Source organism: Peromyscus maniculatus, chromosome 12, assembly GCF_049852395.1.
Source record: "Peromyscus maniculatus bairdii isolate BWxNUB_F1_BW_parent chromosome 12, HU_Pman_BW_mat_3.1, whole genome shotgun sequence".
In the NCBI taxonomy this organism is placed as follows: Eukaryota; Metazoa; Chordata; class Mammalia; order Rodentia; family Cricetidae; genus Peromyscus; species Peromyscus maniculatus.
Window position 1 is genome coordinate 2,503,231 of NC_134863.1, and position 20,044 is coordinate 2,523,274.

The 20,044-nt window shown below is 39.8% G+C and overlaps 1 protein-coding gene and 1 pseudogene across 9 annotated transcripts in view; one reads left to right on the top strand and one right to left on the bottom strand.

Annotated features, from left to right (window-relative positions):
- Spidr (scaffold protein involved in DNA repair) overlaps positions 1–20,044 on the bottom strand; it is a 277,612-nt gene that overhangs the window by 244,657 nt on the left and 12,911 nt on the right. For 5 of the 9 annotated variants that reach the window (XR_013043623.1, XR_013043622.1, XM_015990343.3 and 2 more), the window contains 3 exons: positions 4,025–4,180; positions 3,316–3,382; positions 60–236 (listed from right to left, as the gene is read on the bottom strand). Coding sequence is in view for 5 of the 9 variants with exons in the window: in XM_015990343.3 (XP_015845829.1) it covers positions 60–236; positions 3,316–3,382; positions 4,025–4,180 (400 nt within the window). In the remaining 4 variants the exon portion in view is untranslated. Of the gene's footprint in view, positions 1–59; positions 237–3,315; positions 3,383–3,979; positions 4,181–20,044 lie in introns of all 9 variants that reach the window. The other 4 variants (XM_006997187.4, XM_076548363.1, XM_076548368.1 and 1 more) reach the window with 3 other exon arrangements.
- LOC143268046 (complement component 1 Q subcomponent-binding protein, mitochondrial pseudogene) lies at positions 4,875–18,488 on the top strand (annotated as a pseudogene).

Below are 20,044 nucleotides of genomic sequence, written 5' to 3' on the forward strand. Positions count from 1 at the left end.
CTACTACTACTGAACCTTATATTTAACAGAAATGACTTCTTACAAAACTAGGAACTTACCTTCAGTGGCTCCATCTTCTGGACATGAAATTATCCTGCTACAAAACCTGTCTGCTACATAGCCACGTCCATCTCTCTGTAATTGAGGGAGGGTCTTATCTTCGTCTGAGAAATCACTTCCACTTGAACTCCATGTGATATCTGCCACCTCACTAGGACTCTCACCTGCTGTTTCTGCTACAGAAGAAAAGACAAATATCAGCTGACAGTTGTTATTTATCTAAATGAGATTTTATGCATATTAATTAGACAAAACCACAATCACAAAAACTCTAAAGACAATGAAAACAATGTTGTGGTACATCTTCTTACACAATGTTCTATGAGCAGTCCCACACAGATTCTCTGAATTAAAGCCAAGGACAACAGCTGGGGTTCAAATAAGTTATAAGAGACAAATTAAAACAGAAAGAGATAAGGAAACAGTAATGGACATAGGCCTCAGACCCTAAACATTGTTTACAGAAATATGTTCCTTACTTATATTTTCCAGCTCTCATAAAAAATTTTGTTCCTCAACCTTCTAAATAAATGTGGCTGGGTTTTGTTATTTGCTTGATTCTTATTTTGGAGGGTGGGGGCTGTGGTGGTGGTGGTGGTTGTTGTTTGAAACTTTATCTTGGAATTCCTACCAATATGCTACTTTAAACTCATTTTAGGAGCTGCTATTTTAAAAATGAACCAGTTCTAGGAAATGCTTTACATACCTTTTCCCACTGACCTCTTTCCTAAGCCTTTTATGTCTCTATCTTGGCTTACCTAAAGCCATATTATAAATAGAATACACTGGTACAAACTCTTTGAGCCTTTCAAAATATACTGTGTATCATCTATATAATAAAAAACATTATGAGTCAAATATGTTCTGGTCTGAGAAAATCATTTCAAAAGAGCCTCCTGTAATTAAATGCAAGTAGCAATTTATTTAACATTTAGTTTTCTCCCAAAACTGAATATACAACTCCAGAAAAATACATAAACTACATTTATTTTAAAAAGCACACCTTTTTCCATATACCATATTTTAAAAATTAAACACAAATTGATACAAATATAAGAGCATTTGGCACTAGTAGAAAGAAATATATAATTCTGTACTACTAGTAGATATTTCAAAAAGACTTCTGCCAATTTATTGTATATGACAGTGTTTTATAAATTTTAAAGGGACAGTTTTGCATAGAAAAAAAAAACACAGGCTATGGAAATAGCTCAATCATTAGAGGGTTTGTCTAGAGTGCATGAAACCCTGAGTTCAAACCCTCAGCATTCTCTAGTAGAGCACAGTGGTGCGTTCCTGCTTTCCCAGCATTCGGGAGGTAGAGGCAAGAGGATCAGCCTCAGTTACACAGCAAGTTCAACATCAGCCTGAGTTACATGAGACATCTCAAAAGAGGGGGAAAGAAAAGAAACCTGTGAAGGGAAATGAAATGATAATATGGCTTAGAATGTTTAGTCTCTGGATCATATAGTTACTCCAGCACACAGAATTTTGGGCAAGCACACACACAGCTCTTTATGCCATCAGACACAACAGCAACTGTCGGCATTAACGGAGAACCTTGGAAGTAGGAATTTTACCTATCTTCCTAGCTCACTTAGTACAATGACCAAGAAAACCCTCAATCTTAGGCCTATTTCCCAGATGCAGAATCTGAGATTTGAGCATTTAGCTTGTTTTCCCAAGATCAGTGAAGACTGAAAGACCTCTTCTAACACATCTCCATAGAGATGGGAAGATGATAGTAACCTGTTATATATACCACTCTTCTCCATTACAACCAACTCCAATTTTACTAGCAGCAATATGCACATATAAAAATCCCTACCTTCATCACACCATCTTTAGTGGAGATAACTGGTAATCTATGTGACAGGTTCTAGCCAAGGTCCTACAAAATGTCTATCTCCCCCAAAAAAGCAAAGTTCATTGGATGAAAGCCAACATTTTCCTCAAGAATTTGACCTATCACCTTTCACCCAACAGAACCAACCCCATATCAACATAACAGAGCTCAAAATAGCTGGACTCTGGATGTCTTCCTGCAAGAGATAACATCAGTCCCTTTTTTATGAACACAGTTTCCTTGTATTTATAGTTAGAAAGTATCTACAACTAATGCACCAAGCAAAAAAATTGCGGTTTGTCGCAGTGGTTCCTACAGTGTAAGTCATATATTTATTTTCCATGTGAATATTTTTATGGTATCAGAATTCAAACCAGACCATGTGGTTCCTCAATTATTCATTATTGAGTTCTAAACCTGAGCTATCCTATTAGATCAATGGTTCTCAACCTTCCTGATGCTGTGACCCTTTAATACAGTTCTTCATGTTGTGTGACCTCAACCATAAAGTTATTTTCACTGCTACTTCATAATTGTAATTTTGCTATTTATTAATCATAATGTAAATTTTTTTTTCAATGGTCTTAGGTAATCCCATGAAAGGCAGTTGATTCTGTTGTTAAAGTAAACCTAGTAAGGACACCAAAATGTTAGTAGTCCCCAGTAAGACAAAGAAGAACAGAGATGACAGAGATGAAAAACAAGTTCTCAAACGTACCTTTTACATTGCCAACCCTGAATATACAAATTATCCAAACTGTGCGGTATGGTGATATTTTATTTGTGCTGAAATGTGATTTTATTTGTATGTTAATAAATAAAGTTGTCTAGGAGTCAGAACTAATAGCAAGCCATTTAGAAGAAGTCTGGCAATCCAATCACATGGCAGGCAGAGTCTGTGTGTTCAAGGACATAGCCAGCTTGGTGACACACACATCTTTAATCCAAGTACCAACCATAGAGACCTGGAGGTCTGTATAGACAGGCAGTGATGAAGAAGTCATGTGGTTGGGTTTACAACCAATGAGAAGGCAGAACAAAAAGTCAATAAAAATACAGACACACAGGAAGTAGGTCTCTCAGGGGAAGGACGGCAGCGGCTGGTAAGTAAAGGCTATTCCCTAGTGCTCTGACCTCTTGGTCTTTTAACCCTTTATTTGGCTCTATGTTTCTTATTTAATAAGACTGTTTAGAATTACATCTACAGTGCAACATCGTAAAAAGATAAAAAAAAAAAATCACAGAAAAATAGCCTTAAGCCTCATCTGTCAATAAATGAGCATATTAGGGTTTAGGACTTTAGTTCAGCAGTAGAATGCTTGCCTATAAATCTAAGGACTCCAAAGTTATGGTCTCTAAGAAGGGGTAAAATAATTTAATAAATAAATAAATAAACACAATATTGTTACCTTTCTTTGGACTTGGAAATAATTCCAGGGACTTTCCAGTGATAGCTGTCTTTTCACTTGCTAATGACTGTAGGCAAAATAATAAAAATAATTTAACATGGTTCATGTGAAAAAAGGCTAAACACCAGTACTATTTTGTAAAATATTCAGTAATAAATTATACCATCCTTGATGTATTCTTCTGCTTTTCTTTTTAATATTCACCAATTGAGTATTCCTAAAACATGTAGTCCTTACAGACACACAAATTATTTTCATATTTTTCTAGACTCTAAGCAGAGTTGTTGAAACATTTCACATAATAGTCAATGTTAATGATTTCTCATATATATGACTAACCACTCATTACTACCTATAACCATATTATCTTTAGTTTATAAAAGCATTCCTCTGTAACTTATAAGATATATAAAAATTAACTGGAACTGAACTGACATTCCATAAATATAATCCTTATAAATAGTAGTATGCTCAATAATTTCATACCTGTCAGCATTCTCGGTGTGCATTCTTCATTTTCAAACAAATAGAAAGACTCTACAGAGACTATGGAGGGAAATACTAACTTGACCCAACTACTAAAGGAACTCAAGGCATGAAAAAGAAAAGTAGTGCTTTGAAAAATAAGAGAATTCCAAAGAAACTAGCTACAATAGCTAGATACCTGGGATCTTCTGCAATCATGAAAACAATTTCATAGCTCTCCTACCAGGGTCTCAGAAGTGTCCTGAAATCCTTCTCCACACTTGAGCCATGCTTTAGAGAGAGAGGCAGCTGCTTCCACTGTCTTCAAATTTGCTCTTCTCCACTGCTGTGGCCTCTCTTCTAGAAAGGATGGGTGCTCTACACGCCAATTCCTTTTCCTCTGCAGAAGTGATTATTAAAGAAAGAAAGAAAACCAACTTGTTATAAAAATTAACAATTTAGAACCCAGGAATGGTTATAGTAAAAACATAGCTTTTGAATGTTATCAGAATCTTCACATGGATATAGCAACCAGATAGCAAAACCAAAAACCCACTGATAATTGGTCAACAAATGTCAAAGTAAGAGTGAGGCCAGACCACCACCAATCCTATAATGAACATAGTAAAAAATGCCTTTTAGACATGTACAAGTAGCTTAGTCAAGAACCCCACTACAACCAAGGCTGCACCTGATCACAAGAATTCAGTGATGTCACTAACACAAGATAAGCAGGTACAGTCCTAGAACCCCATGATGTCCATTAGAAGTATATATGCAGAGACGAAGAGCAATGGTGTGGAGAGATGCCACTTTGATCTGCCCTGCAGCTGGAGAGTCTCCCCCAGGATCCTGACCCTCCAATCAGAGACTTCTGTTAGAAACTGGACCTGACCTTCAGCTAAGATACATCGCACAGGTAAGCAGCCTTGGGAAGATAGGCTTAGGACCGTAATTACGAATTTAGAGTATGGAGTTGGCATGATAACCCTCAGCATAACAAAATATAACTTTTGTTATACTAACTGCGGATATCTACCTTCTTGCAGTTGGCATAGTCAGCAAGATCTTGGACGATCCTTAGAAAAGGTGAAATGAAGGTGGCTTCCTGCTATTCCAAGGACATCCCCAGACTCGCCCCAGGGAAAAGGGTGAATTCCTTCCTGACTGCAGGACTTCCCTTCACAAAGGCACAGGCTTCTGCCTTAAGACTGGGTAAGTAGCAGAGAAATGGTAGCAGGAAGGAAAAAATGTAGCATGAACTAACTCCCACAAAGGCAAGGGCGTGTAGCAGGAGCAGTTCTCTCAGTTACATGAGGGACTGGATAGCCAAGAGAATAGTTGAAGGACAGATCTTATTTGAAAAGCTGGCAAATCAGACCTACTCTACCAGCAACCTAAATTTGTACTTCAGAAAAAGAGAAGTCAAATTCCTCTATTATTTGGCAAACACATTGACAAAATGAAGAGAGTGATATGAGGAACTAAGAAAATGGAATGTAAAGGATGAGAACAGTCCTGAGGGTAGATGGGACAGAAGATGTCACTTGGTTCTTTCTTAGTACCTAGACTCAAGAAAGAACCTAAAATTGATATTCTATTGATCACCCCAGTGTTCAGTGAGCCCTTGTAAGAGGGCAGACCCCTCAGGGGTCCCCAGGTTCTTATGCAAAATAATTAAAGACATTGACTCTGATAGAATGAAAGACAAACAGCTAACTAGAAACTTGGCAGAAAAATGGAGAAACAGCCCATTCAGAGAGGACTTGGATGCACCTGATAAGGTCCTAGTCAGCTGCCTCAATGATACCAGGATCTCTCTACCAGTGACTTCCAGTGAAGTTAGGACTACTTCTAGTTGGTAAACCAACAATATTCCTGAAACCACTGAAGTAGAATCCAGATCATTTACAAGAACAGAGCTACAGCAAATAAGACAAAATTTTACACAAAGAGGAGATAAAGATACAACCAATGTAGCCTGCTTATGGGAAAAGGAGCTGATACAGTAATGTTAATCTCAGAAGAAATGAAGGGAATCAAAGGGACTCTAGAAAATTCCCACATATTTAAAGGTCTGGAATGAATTTTAGATACAACCAGAGAGGAAATCCACCCTTTATTGGATTGGGTAACGCTTCACGGAGGCAGGCGTCCCCCACCCTTGATCTAACTCAATTCAAGGCAGAAGAACAACGGAAAAATATGAAAAAAGCAATTGAACTGGCTAGAAAGTTGGGTATACTTTACTTAATTTACCATAACAGCCCAGCACCACCGGCTGTGCCACTGCTCCCAGGCATAAGGAAAATTCTAATTAAGGACACCCCTCCACACTTGAGAATGGCACTGACATCAACTCTAGCCAACTGCCAAACTGTTGGAGACACTATTAACTTCTTCAAATAGACTAGAGAACTGACGACAGATAACATAGTATCCCTCCAGTCTAATATACAGAATCCAACCCAAACCAGCACCATGGAAACACGTAAAAGGTGGCCCTTTTTTAGGCAGAGGCAGAGCAAGACCACACATAACCCTACATTCTTTCAAAAAAATTGGTGATGTAAGACCATTTGGAAGATGAGATCAGATACCAGTAAGACAGCCACAAGGGAAAGATTCAAAAACAGATTCCTAGGCAGACCAAAGAATGTATGGAATCAACAACCCTGGAATCAAGGAAGGACACCAGACCCTTCATGCAGATCCCAACAATGATCAGGGAACTGGTCCAACAGATAAATTGGCTGGAAATACAGGAAGTGAGGTGACAATTTGCAACCCCTATCTCCCCTTACCAAATCCCCAAAATTATGTAATTACTGAAGGAGTAGCAGGAAAACCATTTAAAGCAGGAATAGAAAATATCAGTCTATAATTTATCTCTAAATATTCCCACACTATTTACAACAGCACCTAATTGTGTCCTAGGGATGGATGTCATACCAAAATTATTTCCCCAATGACATTACATTAAAAAACCTAAATCCAGGCAGAGGCAGGTTAGGCCTGGCAGCGGCCGGCAGAGGCGGGTTGGTCCAGCGCCGCCGGCGGCAGCCAGTCTTTTCTGTGTCAAACACACAGATTGCAAGCCCAGTGCCACTTTGAGATCTTTGTCAGCAGTTAACTCTGCAGCTCACACACGATTGAGCCTGTATGAAAATGAGTATTCAGAGATGGGTAATGCCTCGGAGGCACTCACCAACCAAAGACAGAGCACCTGTGTGGCCTGGGCAGGCGTCTCCATGACAGGTAAGGTAACCTGCTGACGTTCCATGCAACCCAAGTCAGAAGCTCATTTTTTAATAAAAGGGGGACCTGTAGGTCCCTGGCCCCCATTTTGGGTAACTGTTGCCTTGCTTGCGGACCTTGACCTTGATATCCTCCCTATGCTAATTCCCTGCCAAGTTCCACCCTCCTGAATGCTTAAGAGAAGTTCCTTGTCTGTGTATCCTGAATAATTGGTGTTAACAGCTTAGATACAAGATTGTAAAATATCAGTAGCGAACTTCTGCTCTCCGGGGTTCTCCCATTGTGCTGTAAGCCTGTATTTAAGACCTCCTCCCTCCTTCAATAAATGACATTCGGCATTTAATATATATATGTATATGTATATACATATATATATAAAAATGAATACTGCGAATGTAATCTATGAATACCACAAATGTGATTAATATCATGAGTGTAAGTAATGAATATCATGAGTGTAATTTAAAAAATAAAAATTTTAAAAAAAGTTACCAACTTTACAAAGAAGTTGTTTGTAAAGGGCAGTTACAAACGTGGAAATATGACTAGGCAGTTTCCTGAAGGAAAAAAAAATGACACTGAGATTTTAATACATAAGAGTGTGTGCAGATAACAAATCATTGCAAAATAAAAAAAAAAAAATCTTAAACCCTTGGACTGTAACATCCCCAAGTACAAATTCCTCTTATAGAGTTCCCTAAAATCAAGGGATCATTTACCAAGCAATACCCTATCAAGGGAGGTGAAGAAAACATGACTAACACTGTAAATAAATTATTGAAGGAAGATATTATTGAACCTATACAATCTTTCAATTTCATAGTCTTGATTGGCCAGTAAAGAAGCCAAATGGTCAGTGAAGAGTCACAGCACACTATAGGAATATTAATCAGCTTTCTCTACAAATGCCAAGAAGTTTACCTGATGTAGAAGATATAGTCTTAAAGATTAGGAATTACAACCCAAAATTCTTTGGTAACATAGACTTATCAGACATGTTCTTTAGCATACCACTCCATGTGGGCTCTGAGACATTACTACTTTTACCTGGAATAATAAACAACACAGATTCAAAAGAGTGCCTCAAGGCTGTAAGAATGGCCTGATCATTAGGCATGTGACACTAAGATGGTCACTGGAAAAGCTACAAATAAGATTGCTTACTTTTACGCTATGCATATGATACTTGATTGCAGAATGCAATAAGGACACTGCTCAAAACTATATGAAGACAGTAATTGATACCGTGGTACATGATGGCTGGACCATTAATAAAGACAAGGTGAAAGGGCCAGATACCTCAATCAAGTGTGTTATGGACATCTGAAGGAACCAAGGTCCTATATTGTACAAGATTCTAAATATCCCCCCACCCAGGGACAAAACCCAGATGCAACACCTAATTGGTGTGTCTGCATACTGGAGGAACCATATACCATATTTACAGATTATCATGAAACCCCTCTATAGGGTTACCAGAAAGGCAGCTGATTTCCAATGGGGACAGAAACAAAGAGAAGTTTTTGCAGCTGCCAGTAAGCTCATCTCTAAGCATGCAACCCTGACCAATACTGAACAAGATGATACCTTAATTGTGGATATCTATGGATATCATATTTATTGGTCAATGTAGAAACTGGGGACTCTTCATAAAGCAAAAGGAAATCCACCAACAGTTGGGTGTTGGCTTCTTCTGCAAATACTTCTCATAGGCGGAGAATACTCTCTCTTTGAGAAACAAATCTGGACATTTTATGAGGCATGAAGAACCCTATATTCAGTCATTGCCAACCACCCTATGGTCATAAGGATGCCCATTCCAATGATGAATTAGATCCGCTCAAAGGCAGAATCCTTCACAGGCTTAGCCATGGAAGGAAAGGTATTACAGTGGAAATGGTAACTATCGAATTCTTTTATGACCAGGATGTGGTAGCAAAGGGGTCTGTGCCTTCCTGCACTGAGGAAATAGCTCAGTTGCCTATAATCCCTGTCCCTAAACCATTCAATCCTACCCCAAAATTGGCACCTATTGAACTGTGGTGACCAACAGAATGATCACAGCATTTAGCTGCATGGTTTACTGATGGCTCATCAAACACCGATAAAAACAAAACTAAATGGAAAGCAGCAGCCTATAGACCAGGGGATGGAATGGCTATTACTGAGGAAGGAACCACCAAATCAGCACAACATGCTGAAGTAATAGCAGCACTACTGGCTAGAAGACAAACAGCTAAGGAAGGCAAAAGGAAAATCTGTATCTTCTCTGATTCATGGTCTGTGGGTAATTGTATTGCTATATGGTCATCAAAATAGAAAACCACTTAACTGGCAGATAAATGGCAAAGATAATTTAGTCAAGGAAGACACGGATGGAAATGGCAAAATTTAGCAAAGGCATCAAATTTTATATCGCTCATGTAGACACCTATGCAGGCAATACAGATAAGACATCCAAAAATAATGAAACGGTGAACAAATTGGCATCATGTTCAATTAAGACTAGAATATTAGGCCGGGCGGTGGTGGCGCACGCCTTTAATCCCAGCACTCGGGAGGCAGAGCCAGGCGGATCTCTGTGAGTTCGAGGCCAGCCTGGGCTACCAAGTGAGCTCCAGGAAAGGCGAAAAGCTACACAGAGAAACCCTGTCTCGAAAAACCAAAAAAAAAAAAAAAAAAGACTAGAATATTAAAACTTGCTAGGGAACAAATTCAGAATAAAACATCCATGATTACCAACCCAGTTGGTAAACTTGACAGTTTACCCCTAACACTAAAAAAATGAGGGGAAATGGAGAATCAAATTAAATCAAGACAACCCTATGGAAATAACTATTAAAAGGAACCCAGACTGGAAAATTAAGAAACCTGAGAATGTTAGCATAATTAGTACAGAAGAAATCCTAGGATTACATAAAACATTTAGACATATAGGCACACATGCTTTGTTCCAATGGTTTGATAAAAATGAAAATCAAGTTTCTTGGCAGGCATGTAAATAGACCATTAGAGACTATCATCTTCGTCCAAAACTTCAAACTAGATTTAGACATTGAGTATCAGCTGTAACATGATCTCCTAAACAATTTAATTACAAATTACAAATAGATTTCATTAGATCCTTGAGTACTCACAGGGGCCTATATGTAACATAAATCTTAAAAGGTTTTGTTAATAAAAAACAAACCCAGAGCCAGGTATTGGGGTGAAAGCTAAAAGATCAGGGAGACAGAACAAGCCACAGCCAACCTCACCTCCTCAACTCCTCAGCTGGTCTTGTTTCCTCAGACTGAAAACCTCTGAGTCCTCACCCAGAGGGGATATCAGCTGAACTGCTTAAAAGCCTCTAGTTCCCAGTCCTCATGCCTTATATACCTTTCTGCTTCCTGCCATCAAGTGCTGGGATTAAAGGTGTGTGCTACCATTCCTGGCTCTGTTCCCAGTGTGGACTTGAACTCACAGAGAACCAACAGATCTCTGCCTCCCAAGTGATAGGATTAAGGGTGTGTGCCACTACTGCCTGGCCTCTATGTCTAATCTAGTGGCTGGCTCTGTCCTCTGATCCCCAGATAAGTTTTATTTATTAGAGCACAAATAAAATATCACCACACTTACATGTTTGCACCTTTGTAGATGTAAATTGCAGGGGTTGGATTAGAAAGTCATAGACAAGACCAGTTGATAACAATATATACCCTCTGATGCTGGATAGCCAGATTATGGCTGCCTAATAATTATTGAGTCAAATCAAGGAACACATTTTACAGGATGTAAGGTCCAGAGGTGGTCCCAGACTATGGACATACAATGGGACTTCCATCTAGCAGCTGGCAATATAGAAATATGGAATGGACTGCTTAAAACCAAGTTATTACAACTCAAAGACACTCCCTTGAAAAAAACTGTTAAAATTGAATGCTGTGAGTTAAAAACTAGATCAGACTTAGCTACAACCACCACCAAATATTCCTGGACCATGTAGAATAATTCCCCCTTAATGTGTTTACAGGAATAGTAATATTAGAGACTTAAAGGAAACAAGTTATGCCACCCAGAACAGGCAATACCATCTGAACCACAGACAAGAAGGGAAATCTGAACCTTAGAAAATTAGATGATCTACAAGCATAATGTGTCTAGGACCTAATCTAATACATTAAATTTGCACACTTTCATAAGGACAGTAATAGTCTTAGGATTAATTTACTCAGCACTGGTGCTAACTGAGCATTATACCTTCTGCACAGGGAGGGAGGGAAACAGCACATGGCAAGACAGGGCCATAACAAATTACACTCTATGCCCCATAGAAACTTTAACCAGAAAACAAAAGAGAACACAAGATGGAACAACACCATGCTATCAATTTGCTGGGGCAAGCCTCCTAGGATATTGTTCCTGGGATTCCTCCTGTTGAATTCTATAATTTTAACATTACCAAATAAACCAAGCTCTGGCTCTCTGGCAACACCAAAAAATGGTTTGTTTCACCATCACCAACATCCATTGAGCTCATCAGAATTGAAGAGACATCGTCACCTTAATCAACAACCATATCCACAGCAAAAGGAACAATGAATGAAGCAACCACCATACCAACAGCTACCACAACCAATAAACAAAGAGCAAAGTATGATATTAGTGACATATCCCACCACGCCTTGGATGGATTCCTACTAAAATATTGGGGCCATGAAGACTTCTTCCCAAACCTCACATATGCCAGCAATGCATTCTATGCTCAATATGCTCATTGTGAAGCTGCTGGGAATACAGTTTGGTAATAGCTATTGTGAGGCATGGAGAAAGGCTAATGCCCATTTTAAACCAATTTTGAGAGCCATAGTCACCAATGACCAAGAAGAAGCAAAACACCAATTTTAAGGAAAGAAACCCACTGAAATGCCATTTAACACAGGTTTGGATATCACAGTAGCATCAGCCATCTATAATTTCCACTGGAGAGAAATGTCTCTTTGCCCCATACATATGGCAGATGAACTCTGCTTGGCTACCAATACAACAAAATTACTGGGATTGCAAATGAAATTTTTTACAATTATCCAGATTGGGACCAGAATGAGAAGCCAGGTTACCTGACTGAGGAGACATCAACATCAACCAAAACAAACCCATGTAAATCCAAATGGCAGAACTGTACCCTTTACCCAGACACTGACAGAAGAACAGCATGGAAGCATTTTCTCTCTTGGAATACTATACCACCCCCATATGGATTCAAATGCACAAATTCACTTCTTGGATTATACCCACAGCTGCATAGGCCAAGTGTGACTGTATAGTGTATGACTGAATTTCCCAACCTACCCTACTATGGTAAGAGGGGTGTACAAAATAACCATCTAATATGAAAGGCAGAAAATGATTTATCTCAACCTGACTGGCTGGAATCTGCAGCATTGGGGACACAACATTACAGATTTTCCATTGACCTTAACTGACCTGCTGCCACAAGCCTTAGCATCTTATTATATTGAAACCTCACCACCTGAGAATCCGTACATACACTTGGACACACCATTCCTGCCTGTTATTCTTTAGAACTCAGATTATACTGTAGGACAGCCACCCATTCTGTATACAGACATGGCTTATATACACCACAATTTTTGATGCAAAAGGCCTCAACTCCCATAGTAGGCTCTCTGGGATAGGTACCAACTGATACAAACTGGGCTAATGTGCTGACTAATATCACCTCTTGTTTATGGTACCACTTCTCAATGAAATCACCCAAATCACACTGGGCTGGTGAAGGCAAGTCTATTCAAACTGCCTCACAGTTCATCAATGGCTCCAACTTAACTCGACCACCAATAAACAAGGTTTAATACAACATCAAGAAATCAGCATGTCTAAATAGTAGAAGAGATAATGGAGTAACCTAACTGACCAACCAGTCCTTTTCATACATAACTCTCAGAAGATTTACAACTTTACAACTACATTTACTGACACTCTTTTAAGAAGAGTGAAACCAAAGGAACAATGGACTCCACTAACTATCAATGATGCACTGAAACCCATCTTTAAAACCAAAAAATGTGATTGGTATGATATTTAGATTTAACTATACTTCCTTCCCTACAAGGAACTTAGTCCACTTGCTAAAGGAGAGCTTTTGGCTTTTTTATACATTATATTAGCCTTTTGGGCATGTAAATTCCTTATGATATGTTTGGCTTGTTTAATAAACTTCATTTTAGGAGGAACTATAGCAATGAGCTCCAGAGACTACTATCTCACCAGATAGAACAAACCAGCTATGTGTGATTACTGCAGACACATTTGTGTCAAGTGTGACTGGAAAAACTTCTTTAGATGTTTCGTCTTGATGGTGACATCTCAGGCCAAGAATATTGTATTCCGAATTCTTGGTTCCACCCCACCAAGTAATTGTTGTTTCTGACAAGAGAGAGGGTCTGTATACATTGGTCTTAGGCCCAAGATGGACAGCTCCAGAGACTCACCAGACTTCTTGATGCTTTATATTCATCATCTACTTTTTCATAATATTAGCATACACAAAACTGAGAAATAACATTGAAGATAATTATGAAGCTTACTGGACTCTTTTTTTTTAAAGGTTTATTTATTATGTATACAGAAGAGGGTGCCATATCTCATAGATGGTTGTGAGCCACCATGTGGGTGCTGGTATTGAACTCAGGACTTCTGGAAGAGCAGTCAGTGCTCTTAACCTCTGAGCCATCTCTCCAGCCCACTTACTGGACTCTTATTTGCTATTTTTATTAATAAAAGAAGAAACATCTGTCCCACAGCCATGACCAATGTGCTCCTACTTGACACTGATCAAGTTAGGATGATGCTCTACTATGCTTGGCTTAGCTCAGAGTCCTACAGTTCCAACCCTGCTATGCCCCCTTGCATTTGGAAGCTGCAGACATGAAGATTTCTAAACAACCCAGGCTTATGCTAGGGCAGAGAGTTGCTCTCTGAAAACTGACAGTGGAGCACATTGCTGAGGACAACATCCACACAGCACACATACAGAGGTCAAGCTGGTGACTGCATGGAGCCTTCACCTCTATGTTCTAGTCTCTTTAGCAAGAGAAGATACTCCATAAGCCTGATGGTGCAGACTGTGGAAGTGGCCAACCAATGCTTGGTTAAACTTAAGGCCATCGCCATAAGAGGGAGCCCATGCCCTACACTTTCTGGATGGCCAGGAAACAGAGACTGGATAGACCAGAGACCCAGGGTAAAACCAAATACAACTGGCAAATAAAACAAACAAACAAAAAAAAACTAAACAAAACAAAAATCAATGAAATGAAATGATTCCTAGTGATATTCTGCTATACTCATAGATCAGTGCCTTGTCCAGTCATAACCAGAGAAGCTTCCTTTGGCAGCAGATGGGAGCAGGTGCAGACATTATATTATATCCACAGCCAGACATTATATATACAGTCTAATGTAGATGAATTTCTAAATGGTCTTATTAAATAAAAAACACAGAGCCAAATATAAGGGTGAAAGCCTTAGAGAAATGAGAAAAATAGGGAAAGCCACCAACCAACCTCACCTCACCAACTCTGCAGCTTCCAAACGCAAGTTACTTCCTGTCTACCCACGTCTGTATGCCTTGCTGTTCTGCCATCTGATTTGCTCTCGGTCCAGCTACATCACTTCTTCTTCCTACACAGCTCTGTCACTTTCTGTCTGTCTGTAGAGACTCCAGACCTCCATGGTTAACTAGTGTTGGAATTAAGGCATGTGCCACCGCACCTGGCTGTTTCCAGTGTGGCCTTGAACACACAGAGATCCTGACTGCTAAGTGACAGGATTAAGGGCATGTGCTACCACTGCCTGACTTCTTTGTTAATTATAATGGCTGGCCTTTTTCCTCTGATCTCCAGGCAAGATTTATTTATTAAAGCACAAATAAAATATCACCACATTTCAGCACAGATAAAATATCACCATAGTCTAAACTCGAGGTCTCCACTGAATCTCTCTCTAGGGTGTCAGGGAACCCCACGGAAGAAGGGGCAGAAAGACTGTAGGAGTCGGGGCAATCGAGCAGAACAAGGCCCACCGGATCAACTAAGCAGGGCTCGCACCGGCTCACAGGGACTGAACAGAAAGCATAGGGCCTGCATGGGTCTGCACCAGGTCCTCTATGTACATGTGAAGGCTGTTAGCTTGGTGCTTTTGTGGGACTCACAGTGAGAGCAGGTGTATCTCTTCATTCTCTTGCCTGCTCTTTGGACTCTTCCTCCTACTGGGTTGCCTTGTCCAGCTTTTTTGAGGGCTGCTGCCTTGTCTTACTGTACCTTGTTTTGTCCTGTTTGACTGTCATCTCTTGGAGGCCTGCTCTTATCTGAAGAGGAAACAGAGGGGAGTGGACCGGGGGAGGGGGAACTGTGGTCGGGATGTACCATCTGAGTGAAGAATCTATTTTCAATTAAAAAAAATTGTAAACCAGTAGCCGACATTTCAAAGCAAGGCAAAACATAGCTATACTACTCAGTGAAATAACCAAACTTTAGAAAGAAATAAAATAAAATTTGAATATCTCTTAACATGAAAAAAGATTAATGCAAAATAAGTTTAAGTACAAATGCAGACTACTAATAATGTCTTAGGAAAAACAGAAGGTGAAAAAAACAATTTTAAAAGTCTGCCTACACATCTTGCTATGGCTTACAGGTGGGCTGTCCCTGACTTTCTTTGCACTTTTTCTATGAAAACCTCATGAAATTGCTACTTTTCTGAAACATATTGTTCTGGGAAATCTGAATCCATCTTCCTGGACATGCATGGTCACTCATTTTTGGGTCCAAGAAACAAAACAAAACAAAGCAAAACTATTTCTTTTGAGGTGAAAGCTGTTTCTGCACTGATATCCCCAAAGAAAAAAAATACATTTTTTCACTGAACAATCAAGCAGACTGGCACAAGGCACCACCACAGGGCCTTCTCGGTCCAACTCTCTGGCACTGACTTAGCTGGTAGATGAGTTCGTTCTGTGGCTTGGATCTCACTTGATAAGACAGATGTTTCACTGGTTTATTCTAAGATGTGCTTGGGTGGTTCTATTCATTTTGAACATTTCTGTTTGTTTCTTTGCTTTAAAATATCTGGTTTAAGATATCAATTTGTTTTATTTGCTTTAGAAGTAGTTTGATTCCTGACCTTTCCAATGTTTTCAGATTTGTTCACTTTCAGACCTTTAACTGGTTTCTGATCTGTTTTCGGTTTGTATGCTTTCAGAACATTTGATTTGTTAATTGGTTAGCATCTGGCTTTTTGTCTTAGACAGGACTTCAGTATCTCCTTCTGTGTTCTGTGGCTTCCCCTGCTTATTGAAACCTTGCTGCCTTTAGTGTAAGACTTGCAAGAGTGCCTGAACATAAAGAAGTTAAAGGTAAGAGGCATTTATTTACTTCTTCCATCCAGCTCAACAGCATAGTGGTGTCAGCTCCAGAAAATTTACTGGCTAGCTGCCATAGGCTTATGTTTGAATGCTTGGTCATCAGGGAAAAGCACTAACTTGAGGGGTTAGGAGTTGTGGCCTTGTTGGAGTAGGTGTGGCCTTATTGAAGAAAGTGTGTCACTGGGGGGTAAGCTTTGGGATTTCAAAAGCTCAAGCCAGTCCCAGTGTCTCTCTCTGCCTGCTGCTTTCAGATCTAGATGTTGAACTCTCAGTTACTCTCCAGTACCTTTTCTGCCTGAATGCCACCATGCTGCCTGCCATGAAGATAATGGACTAAACCTCTAAAACTATAAGCAAGCCCCAATTAAGTGCTTTCTGTTATAAGAGTTGTCGTGGTCATGGTGTCTCTTCACAGCAATAGAACACTACTCAAGCTAAGAAGACTCATATAAGAATTTGACTGCCTAATGTCTTGACACCCTCACATTCCCCATAAAATATGCAACATGACCCTAAGACCCCATAGTAGGAAATAATCTCAGGTTGAAAGTCAAAAGAATCAATCCCAAAAGAATTCATATACCTGAACCAATGCATATCCCCTAGGAAGGACTGCAATACAAAGAAAGAAAGAAAGAAAGAAAGAAAGAAAGAAAGAGAGAGAGAGAGAGAGAGAGAGAGAGAGAGAGAGAGAGAGAGAGAGAGAGAGAGAGAGAAAGAAAGAAAGAAAGAAAGAAAGAAAGAAAGAAAGAAAGAAAGAAAGAAAGAAAGAAAGAAAGAAAGAAAGAAAGAAAGAAAGAAAGAAAGAAAGAAAGAAAGAAAGAAAGAAAGAAAGAAAGAAAGAAAGAAAGAAAGAAAGAAAGAAAGAAAAGAAAGAAAAAAGAAAGAAAGAAAGAAAAGAAAGAAAGAAAGAAAAGAAAGAAAGAAAGGGCCCCGCGCCCTGGGCGCCGCTGCCACGGGCCTCCGCGCCGCCGTCCCCGCCTCGCCGCTCCGGCAGCTGCTGCAGCCCGCGCCCCGGCCGTGCCTCCGGCCCTTCGGGCTGCTCAGCGTACGAGCGGGCTCCGCGCGGCGCTCCGGCCTCCTGCGGCCCCCGGCGCCCTGCTCGTGTGGCTGTGGAGCTCTGCACACCGAGGGAGACAAAGCCTTTGTTGAATTCTTGACGGATGAAATTAAGGAAGAGAAGAAAATCCAGAAGCATAAGTCCCTTCCCAAGATGTCTGGAGATTGGGAGCTGGAAGTGAACGGGACGGAGGCTAAATTATTGCGCAAAGTTGCTGGAGAAAAGATCACTGTCACTTTCAACATTAACAACAGCATCCCTCCAACATTTGATGGTGAAGAGGAACCCTCACAAGGGCAGAAGGCTGAAGAACAGGAGCCAGAACTGACATCAACCCCCAATTTTGTGGTTGAAGTCACAAAGAGTGATGGCAAGAAGACCCTTGTACTGGACTGTCACTATCCTGAGGATGAGATCGGACAAGAAGATGAGGCCGAGAGTGACATTTTCTCTATCAAGGAGGTTAGCTTTCAAGCCACTGGTGACTCTGAATGGAGGGATACTAACTACACACTCAATACGGACTCCCTGGACTGGGCCTTGTATGACCACCTGATGGATTTCCTTGCCGACCGCGGGGTGGACAACACTTTTGCAGATGAGTTGGTGGAGCTCAGTACAGCCCTAGAGCACCAAGAATATATCACCTTTCTCGAAGACCTCAAAAGTTTTGTCAAGAGCCAGTAGAACTGTGAGAGACTGGGGGCTTAATTTAAATGGCAAGCTTTGGCCAGTGAACAAAAGCGACCTTGACATCAGAATTATGCTTTGAAATGGCCGTCATCCTAATATCATGGGAGGAAGAAAGCAAGTTTACATTATTGCTTTTGCGCTTCCAATTGCTATTCATTTGGGTATTTTTCTCCTGTATAAGTCTATTGTTTGTAGATTTTTGTATAACATAATGATGGACAATAAAATTGATTTTATCTCCTCAAAAAAAAAAAAAAAAAAAAAAAAAAAAAAAAAAAGAAAGAAAGAAAGAAAGAAAGAAAGAAAGAAGAGAAGAGAAGAGAAGAGAAGAGAAGAGAAGAGAAGAGAAAAGAAAAGAAAAGAAAAGAAAAGAAAAGAAAAGAAAAGAAAAGAAAAGAAAAGAAAAGAAGTAAGAGTCCAAAGAAAGAATTGTGTTTGGGAGTAAGCCACCTCTGGTACTCCAACCGTTCCATATGTGATAATTTTGTACTTTCAGGTTACAAATATTTGGAAAAGTGGGAAGCTCTGAACCAGAAGTAATTTAATTTTATAGTTCCCTCAATGAACAACTTCTGATATTCTAAAATCAGTATTTCTGTTTGTGAAACTATAAGCATTAGGCAATAAATCAAAGCATAATGAATGAGAAACCTACTTTAAGAAGCGGCTAAGAGAAGAAAAAAATGTTAAATTAGAAGAATTTTGAGCTATGGAAACAGTATCAGAATTGAAGAAATATACAATGGACAGGAGATTAATAAAAACATCTTGAAAAAGACTCCATCAGAACAAAATATAAATTCTGAGCAGCATAACATTTTCCAGCCCTCTGGTCCCATCTATTGGCACAGCCACATCTGGATGGAATGGCTGAAGTCATAAAGCCAGCACAGCTGCTTGACACTGATCCAGCAGAGCTGAGCCACATGGTGGCTGCCATGCCACCTTTGGTTTTCATCTCCACCTGTTACATACTTGGGGCACTTTTAATATTTGTACAATTTGAGGATGTGGGGTTGTTGGAAAATTCCATATTTATGCCTTCTTCCAGGAATGCTGCTTCTAAGCTTACCCAGGAAAGTTCTGAACATACTATTCCCCCCAACCTACTTTGAGGGAGATATCCTTATCTATATACTTGAAGGTCTTCTTTATGCCTTGGAGATTGTGACACATAAAGAAGAAGCCAGAGGTCTCTTCATGAGGCTATGACACATTCTTGAAACATCTGTCCCTCTACTAACACAGGAACAAGATATTCAAAACAAAATAATTTAAAAGGTCAACAAGATTCAGTGGGCTAGAGGAATTGTCCACAGTTCAGATTACAAGCCTCTTCCCACTGTACACTCAGACAATTACGTGGCATACAACTCTGTCCTACATAGAGACATATTGATAAGTAAAGTATGGAGTGGAAAGACAATAAAAGTATGAGGTGTCAGGACCTCCCTCTCTTAGAAGTTAGCTCATGTAGAGCCAATATAATGTCATATGACCAAGGAACAACAGAACGCCAGGATTAGACATATAGACAAATTCTATAAGGATATAATGTAGCAGGAATCTTAAAAGTTCTTATTAATAAAATCAAACCCGAGGTGAGTTATTGGGGTCCATGCTGGTAAATCAGAGAGACAGAACAAGCCACAGCTATCTCACCTCGCCGGATCCTCAGCTGGTCTTGTCTCCCCAGACTGGAGGCCTCTGAGTCCTCATCCGGAATGGGTCTCAGCTGAATTACTGCTCCAAAGCCTGAATGCTTAACCAGGCCAAATGCTTAACCAGCCAAAAAACTTCTAGTTTCTGGTCCTCACGCCTTATAT